General features: G+C 43.7%; 1 protein-coding gene and 1 long non-coding RNA gene across 6 annotated transcripts in view; one reads left to right on the top strand and one right to left on the bottom strand.

Moving 5' to 3' along the window:
- Positions 1-1,282: 1,282 nt before the first annotated feature.
- Positions 1,283-14,562, bottom strand: LOC106733019 (uncharacterized). 4 transcript variants are annotated; one of them, XR_003087199.2, is made up of 5 exons: positions 14,435-14,562; positions 11,479-11,601; positions 10,391-10,513; positions 2,412-2,520; positions 1,283-1,636 (listed from the first exon to the last, which is right to left on the bottom strand). It is a non-coding gene; the product is annotated as an uncharacterized LOC106733019 (long non-coding RNA). The 4 variants fall into 4 exon arrangements; XR_012901089.1 differs by having other exon boundaries at positions 11,483-11,601; XR_012901090.1 differs by lacking the exon at positions 10,391-10,513.
- A 1,419-nt stretch (positions 14,563-15,981) lies between these two features.
- Positions 15,982-22,869, top strand: part of GPNMB (glycoprotein nmb) — a 42,096-nt gene continuing 35,208 nt past the window's right edge. Inside the window, exon 1 of one of the 2 annotated variants that reach the window (XM_075922212.1) lies at positions 15,982-16,171. In XM_075922212.1, the coding sequence (XP_075778327.1) occupies positions 16,090-16,171 (82 nt within the window). In that variant the 5' untranslated portion in view covers positions 15,982-16,089. The remainder of the gene's footprint in view (positions 16,172-22,869) is intronic. The other variant, XM_006138355.4, reaches the window with a different exon arrangement.

Raw genomic sequence — 22,869 nt, 5'->3', positions numbered from 1 at the left:
AAGCATTGATGTGTCTTGCCTCTCTGGTCACACAGGAAATCTGACACCACTGGGCATTAAACCTAGATCTCCTGACTCTGGATCCCGTGCTTTAATCACAAGACCATCCTTCCTCACACAGTAGAGCTACAGAGTACTATTTATGCAGGGCATTCTTTTTTATAAGAAATAGCCCAAGTTGTGCATGGTTTAGCCATATGTTGATTCTTGCATCAGGAAATATATGTCACATATGGCTGCTGATTTTACTTCAATGAAAATACAATAAAGCAATGTATGTGGACATCTGTCAGTGTGCAGGTCTGGACTGTCAAACTGATTTGTGCTGAAGAGTTCTGGGAACTCTTATTAATATTATTCTTCCCTCCCCATTTACATTTTCACTTAGAATGTAATCTAATATTTTCCCCCAAAGATTAACATTGTTCCCATTGCTTGGTATTTAAATTCAATACTGCAGAACCAATAAATAAATACACACAACAGAAATCTTGATCACAGCTGCCATAAAAGTGATTCTGGCAGCACTGGGAGAATTCCTCCCAGTTAGATGTTCATTGGATACATTCCATTCTTATGATGATCTACTTTGAGAAGGTTTTTTTTTTCCCCCAACAACAACAGGATGGGAACATTAATGAACAGAGGGAGCCCTGTTATTGTTCTCATCTAAAGTCATTATATATTTTCATAATTGCAAACATGTGTTGTAATCTATAGCTATGTAACTTAATTCTTAGTGTGCGTGTATATATATACACACACACACACACACACACACAGAGGAGTGAGTATATATATTAGAACACTGGTATACCTGAGAAGGATATAGGTAGCTTTCTACCAGATTTTTGTCCTGGGATTAGCCAGGGCCCATTTTGCCCTCTGGGCTATTACAACATGTGCTGGCAGCCCCAGACCATTAGGCTACGTCTACACTGGCCCCTTCTCCGGAAGAGGCATGCTAATTTCGAACTTTGGAATAGGGAAATCCGCGGGGGATTTAAATATCCCCCGCGGGATTTAAATAAACATGGATTTCCCTATTCCAAAGTTCGAAATTAGCATGCCTCTTCCGGAGAAGGGGCCAGTGTAGACGTAGCCTTAGAGTATGATGTTCTCTTGTCCTATTCCTGAAAGTCCTCTGTGCTGGGGATGGCATGACCCAGGAACAAGTGGCATAAAGCCAGCTACACGTTACTAAGATATTTCCCCATGTTAGGAAAATCCCCAGCTAACAGTTTAAGCTTTCTGGAGCAGTGCATAAGGGACAAGGCAAGGGTGGAGGGCTGGTCCATGGTATTTATTTTTCTGCTTAATAGGTCAGCGCTGCAAAAAAAAACCAACACATTTTTTTAATTAAAAAAAACACAATACAAACCCCCTGTTGAAATCCATAGAAGAAACTCCAGTTTTGGCAGCCAGGAGGGGGAACAATGGAGAAAGCAGTTTGCTTAGTCCTTCACATGGGGAAGATTGTTATTATTAGGCTGGCCACAGGCCCCATACGAGTAGCACTGATGAGCTTCTAATGAGTTGTATCAAGCCTTCATGAGATCGTAGGGAAAAATGACAATCACTGGAGATGAGCACCAAACCAGTTTCTGCAGCTGAACATGAATCTTGGTCTGCTTCCCTTAGGAAATAAACAAAACTTTTAAAATATTGATGGAGGTAAGTGCTTCTTACCAGTGTATTTATTCTTCTGATCATATACTAGGCTATTTTTTTATAACTATTCACCCCACTCTAGTCTGTACATATAACATGTTCGGTTGTTTCCCATTCAGTCCAATAAGAATCTCCCCTGAAATACTTCTGGATTTTTAAAGTTATTTTAAAGATAGTGCCACCCAGTGTGACAAGCCCTCAAAAGCTATGCCTCCCTAGCAGACTCACAGATTCACCTCATCCCTAATCATCCCAGGCTCAGAAAACAACTCCTGCATCTCACCAAACTAGTAAGACAACAGATGAACCCAGAACGCTGCTCTGAAGAGAAATAAATTTAGGCTCTTTTGAATCAAGAAGAGATTGAGCTCTGGCTTCAGAGATCTCTCACAAAACTTGCTTAGCCACTGGGCTCCTCCCTTTTAAATCAAGGAGTTGATTATTCAAGTGCATCAAGTGATAGCAAAAGAGATGCTATTGCATGGGAAGAATCCAAACCATGTCATTCTTTATAGATCAAAGTCAGAACTTTAAACTCCACCTGGAAACTGAGAGGCATTGGTGTCTCCACTAACTTAAGTTTTTGATTGGTCTGGTACCATTTGGCTATTTCTTCACCCTTTACACAGTCATAGTGAAAGACTTCATACGTTCTTTATAGCACAGTCAACTTTAGCATAACATTTAAGTCAAGAGTACAGTGTCCAAAGCATAAAACAGAAGAAACTGAAAACAAATACCAGTGGCCCAATCCTCTGCCTTGGTTCATCTCTTATGTGCTTTTCTGAAAATCTCAAACTGTTAGCAGGGGATATTTTTCCATCTGTTTCAGCTGTGGATCATGGTGACCTGTGAGAATGAAATAAAGTGGATATTTAGAAGCCCATTCCACTGCTAGAAGGCCACAAGGTCATTATAAAGTTCTCCCAGGTCCCTGAGAGAGTGAGCATTAGGCAAAAAGTATTGTCTCCCAGACAGCTATAGGAACAGGGTCCATTAATTTCAGAGATTATTTCATCAAAAGATTCCTCTGAAATGATGCATGCTTTGCCCTAAAATCAGAGGAGATACTATCTGCCTTTGAGAGAGGTGCATGACATCTCTCTCTGCTCCCTAGCCCCAACATTTTCCTCTCTCATTAGTGTTGCCAGCTCTGTGAGATGAGCCACAAACCACCTGGCTTAATCCCAGGTTGCCATGACAGCTTGAGCTAACTCAGAAGATTTGCCCATAATATGAACATTGTATTAACATCAGCAAAGAATCAGGGTGATAATAATAAGCAAGTGTCAGGTAAGATGGTGTTTATTATCCATGGCACCAAAACGGAAAAAGGAAGAGTAGAGGCTCAGCCCATACAGTGCAATTCAATCTGACAATGATAGTGACATTTCAGAACGCTCCATATATTATTAGAACCAGAGTTTACACAGCTGAGTCTCTATGGCAGAGTGTCATTTTGTATATGTCTGTACAATGCCTAACACAGTGGGGTCCTACCAGGGTGCAGCCTCAAAGTATTACTGTGATATAAATATTAAGTAATACACTACTTAATTAACATCACACTTTACTAGTTCTTAATTACAAAACAGCTTGTGAAGGCTGAACATTAAAAAAAATCCCCAAAATATGTTTTCTGGATGTATTCCTAAAGCTATTTAAAAAAACAACATCCCCAATTCTTTTAGTTTGAGAACCTACTATATTATATCAGAGTATAAAATAACTCAAATCAATATGTGGATACCAAATTAACAGGAGACTGAGATATGTAATCTATATAGCTCAAATTTTGTATGAACTGGGACAGTTTACTTGCCAGAAAAGATAATATACTAACAAGCTAGAATTTCTTCCTTTCAATAATTTCCAAGCACATAATGAATAAAATATACACAACTGCATGGTGGAAGCTACTGATCTTGATTTAAAAGTTTCCCCCAAAAATGCATGATGTAACTTGGAACAGAAATGTGTCTGCTGAAAGCTTTTTCTCCCTGATTTCTTATTAGCAAAGGCACATGTTCCTTCAGCTCTTTTGCCACACAAACCTCATGCAAAAGTGCATGACTGCTGACCTAAGCACTCTCTGGTTTTTAGGAAATACAAAATCATGCCTTCTAACAGATTTTGAGGAAAAGGCAGCACTGGAGAGTAAAGTATTGTCAGTGGAAACATGTGCTCCCACCATCTGTCTTTATACAGATTTATTTATATAGCCTTGTCAATTAACCAATGTGAAAATTATACATACGTTGCCTCTGAGATTGGCCTATGAAGTCTCTAACTAAAGCAAGGGAATCCAACAGTGCAAAATGCTCAAAGCTAAAACACATGATACATCATCACGTTTCTCATAATAAGGTGATGAAATCATGCTGCAGGGGCTGACATGAGGTCTAGGCATGGCACTCCGTCCTTATTCTGGGGTCAGGGTGAAGAGCAAGCTTCTGCCTCACAGCCACTACTCCTGGCATGAGGTTGGAATAGTAGCTATAATCCCTGTGTGCTACCACCATGGGTTGTTAGGCCAGTTGAATCCAGTTGGTCCTCCCAGTTCTACTCTCCACAGTGTGCAGAAGTCCCCTGTGCAGTTGCTCTGCCTTTGGACCGCAATAGATGACAAAGATTTGTGCAAAAGTGACAAGGAGACCTGTGGCACCTTATAGACTAACAGATTTATTGGAGCATAAGCTTTCGTGGGCAAAGACCCACTCCATCGGATGCATGTAGTGGAAATTCCAGAGGCAGGTATAAATATACAGGCATAAGAAAAGAGTTCCAATCAAGAGTAAGGCTAGAGATAATGAGGTCAATTCAGCCAGAGAGGATGAGGCCCATGTCTAGCAGCTGATGTGGAGGTGTGAACACCAAGAGTCAAGAAAAACTGCTTTTGTAGTCGGCTAGCCATTCACAGTCTTTGTTTAATCCTAAACTGATGGTGTCAAATTTGCAGATGAACTGTAGCTCAGCAGTTTCTCTTTGAAGTCTGTTCTTGAAGGTTTTTTGCTGCAGGATGGCTATCTTTAGATCTGCTACTGTGTGTCCAGGGAGATTGAAGTGTTCTCCTACAGGTTTTTGTATATTGCCATTCCTAATATCTAATTTGTGTCCATTTATTCTTTTGCGTAGGGACTGTCCAGTTTGGCCGATATATATAGCAGAGGGGCATTGCTGGCACATGATGGCGTATATTACATTGGTAGATGTACAGGTGAGTGAACTCGTGATGGTGTGCCTGATCTGGTTAGGTCCTGTGATGGTGTTGCTGGTATAGATATGTGGGCAGATTTGGCACTGAGGTTTGTTGCAGGGATTGGATCCTAAGTAAGAGTTACTGTGGTGTGGTGTGATGTATAGTTGCTGGTGAGAATTTGCTTCAGGTTGGCGGGTTGTCTGTGGGTGATGACTGGCCTGCCTCCCAAGGCCTGTGAAAGTGAGGGATCATTGTCCAAGATGGGTTGTAGATCACTGATGATGCGTTGGAGAGGTTTTAGCTGAGGACTGTAGGTGATGGCCAATGGTGTTCTGTTGGTTTCTTTGTTGGGCTTGTCTTGTAGTAGCAGGCTTCTGGGTAAACGACTGTCTCTGTTAATCTGTTTCCTCACTTCCTCGGGCAGGTATTGTAGTTTCAAGAATGCTTGGTGTTTCTCTCTGTCTGAGGGGTTGGAGCAAATGCGGTTGTACCTTAATGCTTGGCTATAGATAATGGATCATGTGGTGTGTCCGGGATGGAAGCTGGAGGCATAAAGGTAGGCATAGCGGTCAGTAGGTTTTCGGTCTAAGGTGGTGTTTATGTTACCATCACTTATTTGCACCATAGTGTCCAGGAAGTGGATCTCTTGTGTAAACTGGTCCAGGCTGAGGTTAATGGTGAGGTGGAAATTATTGAAATGGCGGTGGAATTCTTCTAGAGCCTCCTTCCCATGGGTCCAGATGATGAACATGTCATCAATGTAGCATAAGTAGAGAAGGGGCACTAGTGGACGAGAGCTGAGGAAGCGCTGTTCCGGGTCAGCCATAAAAGTGTTGGCATATTGTGGGGCCATGCGGGTGCCCATAACAGTGCCACTGGTTTGGAGGTATCTATTGTCACCAAATCTGAAACAGTTGTGTGTGAGGATAAAGTCACAGAGCTCAGCCACCAGTTGTGCTGTGGCATCATCAGGGATACTATTCCTGACAGCTTGTATTCCATCTATGTGTGGGATGTTGGTATAGAGAGCCTCTACATCCATGGTGGCTAGGATGGTGTTTTCCTGAAGATCAATGCATTGTAGTTTTCTCAGGAAATCAGTGGTGTCTCGGAGATAGTTGGGAGTGCTGCTGGCGTAGGGTCTGAGTAGAGAGTCCAAATATCTAGACAGTCCTGCAGTGAGAGTGCCAGTGCCCGAGATGATGGGTGTCCAGGATTTCCAGGTTTGTGGATCTTGGGTAGTAGATAGAATAACCCCGGTCGGGGTTCTAAGGGTGCATTGATCTGTTCCTGTGCTTGTGTAGGGGGTGTCTTGAGCAGATGGTGCAGTTTCTTAGTGCATTCCTCAGTGGGATCTGTGGAAAGTGGCCTGTAGAATGTGGTACTGGAGAGTTGTCTGGCAGCCTCCTTTTGATAGTCAGATCTATTCATGATGACAACAGCACCTCCTTTATCAGCCTCTTTGATTATAATGTCAGGTTGTTTCTGAGGCTGTGGATGGCATTGCATTCCACATGGCTGAGGTTATGCAGGCTCTCTGCATTGGGACACATTTCACTGTAAGAGTACGATCTTTGGATGATGTGTTATTTGGCACAGAAATCATGGAATGTACGGGGAGACTCAGATACGATTATGAAAAGTCTTCTAGTTATTCTTCTGAATCATAACTGCTCCAAGCTGGAGTTTGCTTGATTCCCCATTCACTTTGTCAAGTAGGTGGCATTTTCATCATCAGTGCCACTAGTAATGCAGTAATAAAAGGCAATGCCATTACTTTTGCATCAGGGCTATAGCTTTATACAGGAAGGAGGATGTTCCCCCTCCCCTTATAAGTAAATTTAGTGCTATAGATTGATAACTGCGATGATAGAAATTCTTTCTTTATCAGCAAAATAGGCACCATATATGCAGATATAAGTGTCCTAATGTGTGTCAGTCCCTTTTTTGGACCTCCCCCATCCTCCAACTTCCTCCCTCTTACCCCATCTGAAATTTCTAAGACTCTCCACTCCTCAATCTTAACTTCCAGAACAGAATATTTAGTCCTTGGCCCTTCAGCTCCGCTATCCAACAATAGTGCTGTTGTGCTGGTAGTTGTTTAATATGAACAAGCAACTTTTTTTTTCATTTGTGAATAACCTCAAGCTTTCTTTTTCTTTTGCAATGATTACAAAGCACTCTCTGCTACAGATTCCTGAATAATCCAAAAATTTGTGAAAAGCATTTAGACGCTACAGAGACAAAAGCTCTCTAAGTACAGACGTAGATAAATCAACAACTTCAAAGGTCCAAGTGGCCTATTTCCACTGTAGGGTTCTGGGTGGTTTTAACTGTTTCCAGTTCCTACTTGGATGAGCTAAAGGTTTTGAAACTTTTCTACACTTTTCCTCTCCTTCCTATGATTATTTATTAAAGTAATTAACAAATTGTATCTTTTTTGTTGTTGAGCTAGTCAAATAATACTTAATCCTTAGCTATTTTTGGCTTCACAAGCTGGCAGACTATTTTATCCCTGCTACAAATCTTATAAAAGGATCTTGCAATCATTTGTATATGTACAATCTATTAACTCTTTAGAATGCTCTTCTTTTTTTTATTGATAAATCTTTAGTTAATTTACTAAGGATTGGCTCACAGCATGATATTTGGGTAAGATCTGAGATGCATATTGAGTTGGGGATATGTGTCTGATCGTTTGGGACTGGCAAGAACCTGGCAAGAACCTCGCAAAATAGTTTTTCAATATCCTCTCACTATATTAGACCTGGGTGCCTGATTGGGAAACAAGGGCTGGAATGTTTCTGGCTTGTGCTTAGTCAATGTGATGCTGCTAAAGCTTTTTAATACTGGTTTTGTGAATCAATTATAGAGGAAACCACCAGCTTTGGGGATTGGTGGTATGCTCTATTTCTTGCAGTCTGCCCTGAGTGTGGCATTATCAGTGTGGTATATCCCAGGCACCTGTTCATAAGAGAGCATCCTTTAAAAATTGCAGTTCAAATCCTAATGAGGAAAAGAGAATGGAGCATAAACTCTGGTAAACCAAGTGTAAAAGTATAATTAGGCAGACCAAAAAAAAAAAAAAAAAAGAAAGAAATTGAAAAGCAACTAACAAAGAGCACAAAAACTAAGAGCAAAAAGAATGTTGAGGACATCATAAGCAGGAAGCCTGCCAACAATGAGTAGGGTCACTAAATACCTGAGATGCTTAAGGAGCATTCAAGAACAATAAAGCTGATGCAGAGAAATTAAATTAATTCTTTCCATCCATCTTCACTGTAGAGGATTTAAGGGAGAGTCCCACACTTCAGCCTTTTTTTTTTTTAAGATCACATATCAGGAACTATCCCAGATTGAGCTGTCAGTAGAGAAGATTTGGGAACACACTGGTAAATTAAACAGTAATAAGTCACCAGAAGTGATCCTAGCAATTGCAGGCCTCACTTCATTACCGGGCAAACTGGTTGAACCTACAGCAAAGAATCCAATGATCAGATACAGAGATGGCCACAATGTATTTGGGAAGAGTCAACAAAGCTTTTGTAAAGGGATCTATTAGAATTCTTGAGGTTGTCAACAAGCATGTGGCCAAGAGTGATTCAGCTGATCTAGTATATTTTGACTTTCAGAAAGACTTTGACAAGGACCCAAACCAATGGCTCTTAAGCAATGTAAGCAGTCATGGGATAAGAGGGAAGATCCTCTCATGGATTGATAACTGATTAAAAGATTGGAAACAAATGATAGGAATAAATGAAGAGAGATAAATAGCAAGGGTCCTCCAAGGACGGGTACTGGGACGTGTGCCGTTTAAAACATTCATAAAAGTGGCAAAGTCTACAGACAATACAAAATTACTCAAGATATTTAAGTCCAAAGGTGACTGCAAAGAGTTGCAAAAGTATATAACTAAACTGGATGTTTTGGCAACAAAATGGCAGATGAAGATCAGTACTGATAAGTGAACAGTAGTAGGAAACCATAATCTTAGCTATACATACGGCATGATGGGGGAGGGGGAGTCTGACCAAGCTGTTACTATTCAAGAAAGATCTTTGAGTCATTGTGGCCAGCTCTCTGAAGAAGTGGGTTGTGCCCACGAAAGCTCATAATATCATCTACATTTTTTGTTAGTCTCTAAGATGCTGAAGGACTATTCATTATTTTTTTAATTTTTTCTCTGAAAACATCCATTCAATGTGCAGTGCCAGTCAAAAAAAGTTAACAGAATATTAGGAAGCATTACAAAGGGATAGATAATAAGACAAAAAAAATCAAGATGCTGCTATATAAATCCATAGTACACCCTCGCCTGAATATTAGATGGCGTTCTGATCACAAAAGCTAAAAATGAATACATTAGAATGGGAAAATATACAGGGAAGAGGAATAAAAATGATTAAGGGAATGAAGCAGCTTCCATACAAGGAGATATAAAAAGCCTTAGAAAAGGAATGACTAAGCAGGGATATGATGGATGTCTATAAAATTACAAATGTCACAGAAAGTGAATTAGAAAAGTGCTTTTTACTCCTTCACATAACACAAGAGCTAGTGGTCACTCTATTAAATGAATTGGCAGCAGGTTTAAAACAAACAAAAGCAAGTACATAAAACACAGTCAACCTGTGGAACTCATTGCTGGGGGATATTGTGAAGGCCAAATGGGATCAAATAAGAATTAGATGAGTTCAGGGGCGGATAGGTGCATCAATGACTATTAGCCAAGTTAGTCAGGGATGCAGCCCCATGCTCTGGGTTAAACCCCATGCTCTATGTTAAAACCTCTATGTTAAAAGCTGCAGCTAGATGAACGGGGACAGATAACTTGATAATTGCCCTGTTCTGTTCATTCCATCTGGGGCACCTGGCATTGGTCACTGTCAGAAGACAGGATACTTGGCTAGACAGACCATTGGTCTGACCCAGTATGGCTGTTCTTATATTAATTTTATTGGAACAGAGAAAAACATGAATAGACAATGGTAGCCTGAAACACCCAGCCAATCAGTAGCATGATCTACAGCACCAGTCACGCCTGGCAGCAGGTAGGAGTGCACAACTGCTACCCTCACTAGGCAGGGCCCCTCCTCAAGGGACAGGGTCCTATGGGGATGAAAGGGCAAGGTGATCCCAAGAAGAGGTAGGGCTTGGGACCCAGTAATGGACAGCAGATTGTGCAATCGCTGCAGCTGGGGATGATCCCCAGCTGGGAGTTTGAGACCCCTGAGTTAGGTGCTCAGAGGAAACATTTGCATTCCTCAGCACACCAGGCAGTGTCCCTGGGTAATTATTCTGTGTATAAATCAATGGGTGATGTCGTTGCACGTTATCTTTATAATGCCCCCTCTCCCGTCTTATGTATCACTAATTCTTCCTTCCACCTCAGTTTTGCTCATTACTTTAGAGCTAAAGTAGCAAGCCAGGAATGTAGAGTTCTTTATTTATCCAGACAACCATACAGCAGAGGAAACAGCAGTGCAAGCTTCTTCACATTATCCTGATAAAGCATCTTACTCCTAGCCTGGAGGAATCACATAGAGGTGAAAAGGTGTTCGCATCATCTGGCCACTCAGTGTTTGGTCAGTCTGCTTCAGCTACCATGCCAAGTGTGGGAGGATCAAATTTATTGCTTTGCTTCTGTTAGACAAATAAATACACTGTGTAAGTCAGTTTCATACAATTAGTGTCCAGTTACAAGAAGAAAAATGAAATAGCTAATCTCTATGTGAATTAATGGTTGAATAGATCTCTGATGACTGTGAGGTATTTTATGGTGAAGTGCTTCTAGCAGAACCTGACTCTGGAATGTAGTTTCCCCTAATAGCAGCAAAAAATGTGATTTTTTTTTTTTCAAATGAGGATCAGAATGCCCTCTGACTACTGCCAATGATCAGAATCCAGATACTAGGTCAGCCATAAATGACACAATGCCTTTCTACTACCTGATAGCACAATTACACAGTTAATGGATCAGCTACAGCTCATGCTGTGCTATTTATTTTTAATAACCACCATCACCTCCAAGTAAGTCCTGTCAGTGAGCAGATCATTACTGCAATGGGAAATGCAAAGAGTCTTATCTTATGACAAAAATTGGAGGATTTCACAATCACACTGGGAGCAGAACATAAATAAGTACATATATGAAGGACAAGTACTTAACTACTAGCATGTAAATGAACAGTGTCATTGAAGCTGAGATCTTTCTTGAACTAAAAGATATCACTTAAAGATAAAGCAGCAACTTTTGGGGCTTTTTTGCGCAAAACAATACTACGTTGTCTACACTGGCCCTCTTGCGCAAAAGCATTTGCGCAAGAGGGCTTTTGCCCAAACGGGAGCAGCATAGCATTTCCGCAAGAACACTGACAATCTTACATGAGATCACAACTGGTATAGCCCACAACTGGTATAGCATGGCAAATGGGTGGGAGTGTGCAAGAAAAAAAGGCGCAGTATAATACATACAGTTTTTATTATATCACACAAAAAACCTAAATGGTGTGGATCTTGGTTGTTTGAGAAAGCACCTCTCTCGCCTGTGTCCCAATACAGAAATGATTATTCACACAATTTACTCTTGCTAAGTTATTTCTGCTCACCTACCACAGTCCAGTTCTTCCAGTGTTGGTCTTTTTAAAGCGATTTCTCTCCTGCTTCAAAAATGCCTTTAGCAATTGGCCAGGGTGACATTTTCAGCAATAATGTGATTACACTGAGCAGAACTGAAAGATATAAAGTAACAAAACCTTGGCTTTTTCAACAAAAGATGGTTGAATAGATGTTATTATTACATGATGCGGTGAAGCATATAAAATTGTATATGACATCACAGTAACTGTGTACTTTCAAAGTAATTATATGCACTGCAGACTGAATGCCAATTGCCCTCTGAGTTAATATGAATATAAAACATGTAACCATTGTTCATGCAGCTACTATGAAACAGGTTGTCTAGCCATGTAATCTGCAGTTCACTGATCTATTAGAAATGTAATATATTTGGGTATGTCTACACTACCCCGCTAGTTCGAACTAGCAGGGTAATGTATGCATACCGCACTTGCTAATGAAGCCCGGGATTTGAATTTCCCGGGCTTCATTAGCATAAGCGGGGAGCCGCCATTTTTAAATCCCCGCTGCTTCGAACCCCGTGTAGCGCGGCTACACGGGGCTCGAACTAGGTAGTTCGGACTAGGGTGCCTATTCCGAACTACCGGTACACCTCGTTTCACGAGGAGTAACGGTAGTTCGGAATAGGACCCTAGTCCGAACTACCTAGTTCGAGCCCCGTGTAGCCGCGCTACACGGGGTTCGAAGCAGCGGGGATTTAAAAATGGCGGCTCCCCGCTTATGCTAATGAAGCCCGGGAAATTCAAATCCCGGGCTTCATTAGCAAGTGCGGTATGCATACATTACCCCGCTAGTTCGAACTAGCGGGGTAGTGTAGACATACCCTTAAATAGTATTTTGACTGAAAAATAATCATGGTTAGTAGTTTTTGTTATTTTACAAATGGGTAAACTGAGGCATGGGCAGATTAGCTGATTTGCCTAAGGTTATCTAGATAGCCAGTGGGGTCATCAATGGCAGAACAAAGGAATTCTGACCAGTTTGCTGTTCTGACTACACACCCTGGGATGGACAATCTTTCTACCATCTATCAACTCTAAAGAGACTGAAAGAAAACTTCTCCCTGCCACTCATACATCTTTTAAAAATAATGTTGGGGGGGGGGGGTTGCTTGGAGGGTTCATGCTTATTAAAAGATTAAGAGTTCAAAAGTGCTGGGCTGTTCCTTAAGTTGCTGGTTCTTTTGCATTTCTCAAGTAAAATATATATATTAACAAAATTCTGAAAGACTTCACTTGGACCGAGACCATGCTTGGAAAATGTCAACCTAAACAAAGACATTTAAGGAAAGGTCTGACAGTGAAAATGAGTTCTAATAAAGCCTGTTTTTGCACTCATAACTATCATGTTAACTGCCCCCAAAATGATAACAAAAATATCTGAATTATTATATTCTGAGGACTCTGTATTCTCAGCTCTTTGTAAGGTCAAGTCCTAAAACCTTCCTTACTTCATATTATCTTTGTTTATCTAGATGCTTAAAATATTTTCATTAACTCAACTTTTCCTGAACTCTGATATAGACATAGAATTTTTATTCAAATTATAGTCGTACATGAACTTCTCTTGGACTGCCAATCCACTGCTCAGTAGGAAGCCAGGATTAGCTCTCATGTGAAATCTATAAAGCGAATGAAAGACTTTGCAATGGTGAACTAATCTGATCTGAAGAAAATGGATTTAAACAGTTCCGCAGTGTAGTTCAGAGGAATTACTTTACACGTGTACAAGTAATAAGTCGTCAGCTGAAGTGGGCTAGTAGAAGACTTTGTCTTAGATCAATCAGCCTTCAAAAAATGTGATCCAGCTTTCAGGCAATCCCTTCAGTCCTGAGGGCTGGGGGCCAGTCACATCATTTTTAGCTTTGTTAGCTTTGCTGGCCACACGAAAGAGTAAAAGTATCCAAACATTTTCTGTTTCGTTTTGAAAATGTTTACTCTGAAGCACAAGGGCTGAGGACACAACATACATTCCTAGATCTGTGCAGCACAGACACATTTCAGTGTTCACTCCTCTCAGAGGCTGTGTCTAGACTGGCAAGTTTTTCCGCAAAATCATCTGCTTTTGTGGAAAAACTTGCCAGCTGTCTACACTGGCTGCTTGAATTTCCGGAAAAGCACTGATGATCTCATGTAAAATCATCAGTGCTTTTCCGGAAAAACTATGCTGCTCCCGTTCGGGCAAAAGTCTTTTTCCGAAAGACTTTTGCGCAAAAGGGCCAGTGTAGACAGCATAGTTCTGTTTTCCGCAAAAAAGCCCCGATCGCGAAAAAGGCAATCGGGGCTTTTTTGCAGAAAACTGCATCTAGATTGGTCACGGATGCTTTTCCACAAAAAGTGATTTTGCGGAAAAGCATCCTGCCAATCTAGACGCGCTTTTCCAAAAATGCTTTTAACGGAAAACTTTTCTGTTAAAAGCATTTTCGGAAATTCATGCCAGTGTAGACGTAGCAACAGTGTATGTGGATTTCTCCTCCCTGGAAGTCCATGGAAGCACTGATTTCTCACCACATAAGTAAATGGAAGAAGAAAATGCACAAAATCTAGACTGAAGCCACATGTGCACTGCAGACCTATGTCAGTAAAACTACATCCCCAGAGAAATGAAAAGTTCATGTCCTGAGTGATGTGGTTATACTGACCTAGCTCCCAGGTAGACAGTGCCATGTTGACAGAAGAGCTTCTCCTGTCAATATAGCAGGAAGGTGGATTAACTATACCAACATGTAGGGCCGCCTTTAGGAAGTGTGGGACCCAATTCGAACAATTTCAATGAGGCCCCACAGCAATTTTGACTGAGCAAAAAAACAACAACACGCACACAAAAGTTTCAACGGGGGCCCCAGGAACTTTGGTTGAGCAAAAAAAAAAAAAAAAAATCCCCAGCTACTTCCCCAACAACAAACCCCAGAGGTAGCTAACATACCTGGAAAAAGATATCCCAGTCAAAAAGCATCATGCTTAGTTGCTCAAGCAGGGGCAAGGATAAGTCCAGTGCATCCTCCGGGAGGAAATTAATAACTCCTATGTTTGCTTGGTCAGTGGGATGGGGCGGAGCTGAAACAGCAAGAGGCATTGATTAAGAACCCCCTGAATTTTTGGCAGCACCAATAAAACATTCTGGGAAGGGGACTAGTGGTCCTAGGTCTGTGTATGTGACTGCAGTTCATGCCCATAGAGCAGCGTTCTCGTCCTGTGAGCGGGCCACCTGCTCTTGTACCATCTGGTTATCTGCAGTGTGCTATGTCTGTTGAGCTCACAGTGCTGCATTTTCATTTGTGCAGAGCTTCGTTCTCTGTTGTGAGCTGCAATACTTGGTCTTGTAAGATTGGGGGCCCTTCCTGGATGCAGTCAGCCCATTCAGGCATTTCTAATACTTACTGGGGCATGGTGGGTAAAGAGTAGGCCTTCCCCATGGGATAGGATTGACCAGGAAGACTGTCAGGATCATGACAAGGGCAGTCTCAGGACCAATGGTCAGAGTAGGGACAAACCTGAAGTTGAGAGTAGCAGAGGAGTTTGTAATCCAGTGCTAAGCATGTTCAATATCAACATCAGAGTCCAAGTCTGATTTCTGGTCTCGAGCGGCATGGTCCAGATCAAGCTGAGCTCAAAGTCAGGAGTCCAAGAGCAGGAAAGGTCATGACAGACACAGGAAACCCACATTGTTGCCTAGATGCTTCCTGGATTGCCCCTAGGGCTTATGTAAGGCTTATGCATTGCCTGTTAGACCCCTGAAGGCAGGACTTCCCATGGTCTGTGTCTGCAGTGCGTCATGGTAGCACAGTACACGCTGGCTGCCACTGCTCCTGGATGGCAGTGTGGAAGTGTTTGTAGCCTGCAGGCATGGATTCGAAACTCTCTGGGCCTTATGCTCAGTCTTACTCACGCTTATAATAATAGCTTTACTTAATGGAAACAACAATAACAGAATATGTTTTGGGGCCTGTCAGCACACCATCATAGAGTGCTTCCATGTGGCATCATGTATCACAAAAAATGCTACTTCAGATGCAGGAGTGTGTTCTGATTCGCAGGAAAGATATTTTAAAGAATGGCTTCTCTAAATGTGAACCCAAGTCCTGGTGGTGAAGTGGAGTGAAATATTCACCTTTTAGCCCAAAAATGTTACCCACCACACAGCACAGATGTGGCCCGGGTCACTCTGAGGTTTACTGCAGGGGAAGGAGTGTCTGCAGTAACAATGGCAGTTTGGGCTGAGAGGAGAGGTAACTGAAAGGGAATGGCTTTAATTTGAAAACCAACACCACCAAAAGCTGAAAATGGGGAAAAGTTGGTAGATGAATGCCTGTGGGGTGAATGGCATGCTTCGAAGTGCGTCTCTTAAAAATGCCAGTGAATGTTAAAAGTGAGAGGAGTGAGTCAGAAGCACATGAGCAGGGAGTTGAGTGGAAGACAAGAAATCATGCATCTCTGCTTAATGCCATCACATGATGAGCCCTAGGGCTCTCCATTTAATCACAGAGAAGGAGGGTAGCAGATAAACATTATCCTCACTTCTCTGAAGAGAGTTGAGGTGTGCAGGAATTGGGGGCACAAGACACACACACTTCCATACCAATGAAGGGTCCCTGCCTCCTCCTCCTCCTCCTTCTTGGAGTCCTGCTGCTGGCTGAAGGGGTTCTGCATGCTGCTGCCAAACGTGAGTTCTTTCCAATGCTTCCGTCCCCTCAGCTCCCTGCTCTCCCAGGCTTCATTTGCTGAGACTCGTGGGATCACAATTATGCAGCTGTTTTGGAATGTTGGCTTTGGTTGCTGCAGCTCGCGATCGGGGCTTTTTTGTGGAAAACAAATCTCTGCTGCCCACACTGGCCCTTTTGCGCAAAAGTTTTTCAGAAAAAGACTTTTGCCTGAACGGGAGCAACATAGTATTTCCGCAAAAGCACTGCCAATCTTACATGAGATCGTCAGTGATTCTGCGGAAATTCAAGCAGCCAGTGTAGACAGCTGGCAAGTTTTTCTAGAAAAGCAACTGCTTTTCCGGAAAAAGTGGCCAGTCTAGACACAGCCTAGGGGTGGAGACTGAACCTCAGTTGACCTCCTCTCACATCCTGGGGCAACATATTGTCTCAGACTCAGCTTTCCCTCTCCTCGCCTTCCCTTCTCTCCACCAGAGATAGCATCCAAGCTCAGGGACTGGAGCCCAGCTGAGTTGGGAGCAGGGTGCAAGGAGCACGAGTGCCTCTCTTCCAATAACACTAATGAAGGGGTCATTATTAACAAGAATCACATTCTCACAGACTGCTTTGGGCTGAGTTGCTCCAAATGTGGTCATGACTGACACTTGCTTATGAAGACTTTGTATAATTAAGTGGAAGGAAAAAAGGCTCTTTTTTCTGACCCTTCAGTTCACCTGCATGTGGTTTAGCGGGACGGGTGCCGGAGTAGATGCTAGGCTGAAAAATGCCTTGACTGTGTAATCCAAAAGCATGTGAAACTTTTTAGATATCCAATAAACAAATTAACAAGCCAGTGAAGAAATACCATAGGATTTTAGCTAATGAGTTAGAATTTGTGATGCCCAAAATTATGCAGAGGGCTGATGGCTTGTCATAGAAAACCATACAAGCCATGATCCGGTTGTGGAGCAGATACTATTCCCCTCTGCAGAGGCCAGGCACAATTGTAGCCCTGTATGCTGAGGTAAAAGACTACTCCCTCTTAAAGACCGTGCAGGGCATAATTCTCCACAGAGCAGGGAGGGGCTAGCAGCACTGGCTGAGCACAGAGAATGGGACACATGGAACTAGCCAAAGGGAACTCCAGTCTGGTAGCAACTTTAATGTGTAATAAGGCAGGTGGGAAAAATAGCAGTTGTTGCTTCTCCTTCAGCACTGCTTTGCTGTTTTCACCTGAGGAGTGCATTGTGCAGCACCACATACTCCAGCTATATCTGCATGGTGCCTCTTCTCAATGACAGGGAAGTGAAAGGACCCTTGAGCACATAACACACCACTATAGGTGCAGAAATGGATTTAGATTGATTGGGGCCTTGGGCACATAGAACATTGGAGCTCCCCCACACTCCAGGGGCCTGGGATGCCAGAAAGGGAGGAATCAGGAGGGCCATCTTTGCCCTCTTTTAAACATGGGCATAGTAGCCTTGGGCAGTGGTAGAATGGCAGCAATAGGGCGACACTTCATGGTGGGGTGCCATGAAGTGCAGCCCCTGCTAGCAGCACCAGCTTCTTCCCAGTGGGGGGGGGGGCTGAGGTGGACCGTAGCCCTCCCTTGCCACAGAACCCTGCCCTCTGCTGCTCCTCTTCCTACCATGGCCCCTCCAATGGCATAGTGAGAAGTGGGGGGGCAGTTGTCCCCGGGTGTCATGTTGGGGGGGTGCCAATTTAGTCCCCCTCCACTCATCCTGTCAACCCTCAGCTCGCCTGCTCCTCCGCCACCCATCGCCACTGGCTGGAGCCGCCTCTCCGCAACCCCCAGCCCGACCCTCTTCTATCTCTCCCAACGGGTTAGTGCATGCGGAAGCCCATCCCCAAGCTTTAGGGAGCGGGGGAAAACGCGGTACAAGCTCCCTCCTCCCACCCCACCCGTACCCCGGGCTTTCCTCCCAGGGTCAGGATCAGCTGTGCGCCAGGTCCGGGGCCCCACCGCATGGTAGTGGTGGCACAAATTTTGCCTTTGCCCCCGGGTGCATAATACCATCGCTACGCCTCTAGGCCCCACCCGTAGGCCAGAAGCTGGAGCTGAGCTATGCTCAGAGTCACCCATGGACCCCAGGCTAATGTGGTGACCTGCCCTGGGTGGTGTGCTTCAGGGGGGGAAGGGAAACAATCTAAGGGCTTCTCTCATGGCTTTCTATGTGATCCATCCATAAAGAAGTCTACCTATTTATGAAGTGAACCAACCGCACAACTGCAGCAGTATTTCCAGTGATCTGAGCAATTTCTGCAAATATCACAGTAGAAGTTCCTGTGAAACTTTCTTCTCTTCAGCTAAATATGATAATACACACAGCAAATAGAAAATGTACAGATGGTCTTAAAATTTTGGGATGTAAAATATTTCTTGCCAGGGGAGACATATGTTCTGGCCTCTTCTAAACAAATTACAATGAGATGTGTGGGTATGTGTGTCCCACGGATCCCATGGTGCCACCTGGTCAAGGGCACAACTGCACAAGGAGTGCATGAGGTTTTTCAGGGAATCCCCTGGGTCAGATACATGCATAATAGATCATCAAAGGGTGGCATGTGAGGTCTCTTCAGACTGCCAGTAGCCCACTAGCCATCATAAGCAAGTGTATTACAGATAATAGCAAAGAAGTTATGTATCTATACTGAAAATTAAATTCATAAGGTCTTGGAGTTTAGGCAGATCATCAGGAGCTAACTGTTACCTATCTCTGTACCTGGCCATCGCTGTATTGTGTGCTCCACAATGAATGCTCAGCTGCACACTGGGCCAGGTGCAAATTAAGACACTGTGAAATTCCTGAGATGAATTCTTCAGGAAGAATAAAACAGCCAGGTGTGTCCTATTCATGAATGAAAGCGAAGGCTTATTCCGGTACATCTTGGGGTGCAAAGAGACAAAGGGAATCCTTCATCTAGGATGCAAACTGGTGGTGTGCTTGCTCATGAATGGGTCATAGCCTGACTTGCTGAAAAGTACTGTAAGGATTCTGAGGTTAGCAATACTCCACAAGACATAAAAGTATTGTATTAATTAAATCTATGCTCAGAACTTATGATTTTGTTGTATATCTAACCATTTGCTTCCAACATTTCTTCTACTTAGAATCCCTTTCCTGTGTCATATACATTTATACTAGATACACTATACAGGCAGTCCCCGACTTACGCGGATCCGACTTATGTCGGATCTGCACTTACGAACGGGGCTTTTCTCACCCCGGAGCTCACGGGTGGCGGGTCGCCGCCCGTGTCCTCCAGGGCGAGAAAAGCTTCTCCCGATCTCCCTGGTCTGCTGGGAGGGTCCAGCAAAGCCGCTGGACCCCCCCAGCAGACCAGGGAGACAGGAGCAAAGCCGCACAGGCGGCATCCCGCTGCCTGTGCGGCTTTGCTCGGGGGCAAAGGAGCAAAGCCACACGGGCGGCGGGATCCCTCTGCCTGTGCAGCTTTGCTCCGGTCTCCCTGGTGTGCTGGGGGGCACTCCCCCCAGCACACCAGGGAGACAGGAGCAAAGCCGCACGGGCAGCGGGGTCCCTTTGCTCGGGTCTCCCTGGTCTGCTGCGGGGGGAGGGGGCGCAGCTAGTGCGCCCCCCCGCCCCCAGCAGACCAGGCTTTTGTTGCGGGACGCCTCGGGTAGAGCAGCTGGGGTGCTGCCGGGTTGGTCCTGTGGAAACCTACCGGGCAACGCCCCAGCTGTTCTGTCCCAGGCTCCAGATTCAGCAGCTGTTGAAACTGATCAGGCTGATTCCAGGAAGCTGGGGGCAGAGCAACTCTGCCTCCGGCTTCCTGTAGTCAGCCCCTGGTCAGTTTCAGTGGCAGCAGCTGAATCTGGAGCCAGTTCCGACTTACATACAAATTCAACTTAAGAACAAACCTATAATCCCTATCTTGTACGTAACCCGGGGACTGCCTGTAAACGTATCGAAATGCATGATGGTGGTCTGAGGTGACACTGATAAGCTGGAGGTGACCGTATACCAAAGGTGAAAATAAGCCAGTGCAACACTCGGGCAAGAAGAAGATTCTGCTCCCAGCCGAGCTCCCAAGGCTTTCTGCAGGCTGTCGTGCTAAGCAGCAGGTAGCTAGGCAGGTGAAAAAGGCTGGCTGGGATGTCCCCGCACTAGTCTGGGAGTGCCCCAGCCCTTCCCCTCCAGGCGCCCTTTAGGGAGGGCAAGTGGCTGCAGCCACAGTACCTGGGCACTACTGGCCTATTTCCCTTCCCAGGACTGTCAGGGAGCGAGGGGAAAGTACACAGCTTGCATGCATTCCTTTCACTTCCGGCTGCCCGGGGGGAGGGACAGAAGAGTATTTCATGCATGTTGTGCACTTTCCCCTTGTTTGAACAAATTTGTTGAGCAAAACAAACAAAAAAAACCTACCACAATTATGCTTAACACTGAATGAGGACTTTATTATAAACAATCAACAGTCTACATCATATCTTTTGACTACATGAACCTCCCAGCACGCAACCAGCTGAGGGCTCCAACCTGGCAACGGTCTAAGAGCCTTTATTCAGCTGTCGAGGGGAATAAACGGGGATTCAAGCCTGGCCCATATTCTGGCTATGACAAGAAGTGGATTATATGCCTGAAAATCTGTGTACAAAAAGTGGAAGGAGCCGTACTCTGCCCCCACTCCCGGGCCAGAATGTGTGGCTGGGCTCTGAGCAGAGGGCAGACTGTCTTATGAAAAGGGGTGAAGCAATTTACACTTCCCAAAGAGGATGGGGCAGCAGGGGAGGAAATTAATTACCTGCTCCCACTGGGAGCCCTCAGCTGGTTGCATGCGGAAGCCTGGCGGGGGTGGGGGGAATGGCTGAGGAGGCAGGGCCACGATCAGTGCTAGGAGACCAGTTCTCCAATTCATCAAGTTCATATTGAATTCTAATCCTGTCCTCCAAAGAGCTTGCTACCCCTCCCACCTTAGCATCATGGATGAATTTTAGACGCATACCATTCTATTGTCCAAGTCATTAATTTGAATATTGAATACTACTAGACCTTGGACAGACCCCTGTGAAACCATAGAAATGATACAAAACTGTTTAGGATAGTCAAGACAGAAGCAGACTGTGAGGGACTCCAAGAAGATCTCACCAAACTGAGTGACTGGCCAACAAAATGGCAAATGAAATTTAATGTGGATAAGTGTAAAGTAATGCACATCGGGAAAAATAACCCCAACTATACGTACAGTATGATGGGGGCTAATTTGGCTACAACAAATCAGGAAAGAGATCTTAGAGTTATCGTGGACAGTTCTCTGAGAACTTCCACGCAGTGTGCAGCGGCGGTCAAAAAGGCAAATAGGATGCTAGGAATTATTAGGAAAGGGATAGAAAATAAGACCCAGAATATCTTACTGCCCCTGTATAAAACTATGGTACGCCCACATTTTGAATACTGTGTACAGATGTGGTCTCCTCACCTCAAAAAAGATATTTTGGCCTTGGAAAGGGTTCAGAAAAGGGCAACTAAAATGATTAGGGGTTTGGAACGGGTCCCATATGAGGAGAGGTTAAAGCGACTGGGACTTTTCAGTTTAGAAAAGAGGAGACTGAGGGGGATATGATCGAGGTATATAAAATCATGAGTGGTGTGGAGAGAGCTGATAAAGAAAAGATATTTATTAGTTCCCTAAATAGAAGAACTAGAGGACACCAAATTAAATTAATGGGGAGCAGGTTTAAAACTAATAAAAGAAAGTTCTTCTTCACACAGTGTGTAATCAACCTGTGGAACTCCTTGCCAGAGGAGGCTGTGAAGGCTAGGACTATAACAGAGTTTAAAGAGAAGCTAGATAATTTCATGGAGGTTTGGTCCGTAAAAGGCTATTAGCCAGAGGATAAAATGGTGTCCTTGGCCTCTGTTTGTCAGAGGCTGGAGAGGGATGGCAGGAGACAAATCGCTTGATCGTTGTCTTCGGTCCACCCTCTCTGGGGCACCTGGTGCTGGCCATTGTCGGCAGACAGGATACTGGGCTAGATGGACCTTTGGTCTGACCCAGTACGGCCGTTCTTATGTTCTTATGTTCACACTAGATATTACCTCCCAATTTGACAGTGAACCATTAATAATTACTCTTTGCGTATGTTTTTCAACCATTTGTGCAACCCACCTGATAGTAATTTCCTCTAGTCTACGTTTTCCTAGTTTGCTTATGTGAATGTAATGTAGAGCTGTGTTAAAAGCCTTACTAAAATCAAGATATATCATATTTATGGCTTCCCTTCTATTCAGTAAGCCAGTAACCATGTTGAAGAAGCAAATTAGGTTGGTCTGACATGATTCATTCATGACAATTCATGATGGCTAATACTTATCACTTTATTATCCTGTAGGTGCTTGCAAACTGATTTTTCAATAATTTGTTCTGGGATCTTTCCAGGTATTGAAACTAGTCTGACAAGTATTAATTCCTGTGGTCCTTTTTGTTCCCATTTTTAAAGATAGGTACGGTGCTTGCCTTCTCTAGTCTTCCGGGACCCCACCTGTCCTGTTCTTGAAGATAATCACTAATGGTTCCACTAATTTTTTCAGCACCCTAAGGGTGAATTTCAACTGGCCCTGCCAACTTGAAGTCATATTTACCTAAATATTCTTTAACCTGGCTCTTTCTTTATTCTGGCTTATGTTCCTGCCCTATCTATTATATATTTGGAAGAGTTTGTTTGTTTGTGGATTTGTTT

Source organism: Pelodiscus sinensis, chromosome 2, assembly GCF_049634645.1.
Source record: "Pelodiscus sinensis isolate JC-2024 chromosome 2, ASM4963464v1, whole genome shotgun sequence".
In the NCBI taxonomy this organism is placed as follows: domain Eukaryota; kingdom Metazoa; phylum Chordata; order Testudines; family Trionychidae; genus Pelodiscus; species Pelodiscus sinensis.
Note: the sequence above shows the minus strand (reverse complement) of the source record. Positions and strands in the feature narration are given on the sequence as shown.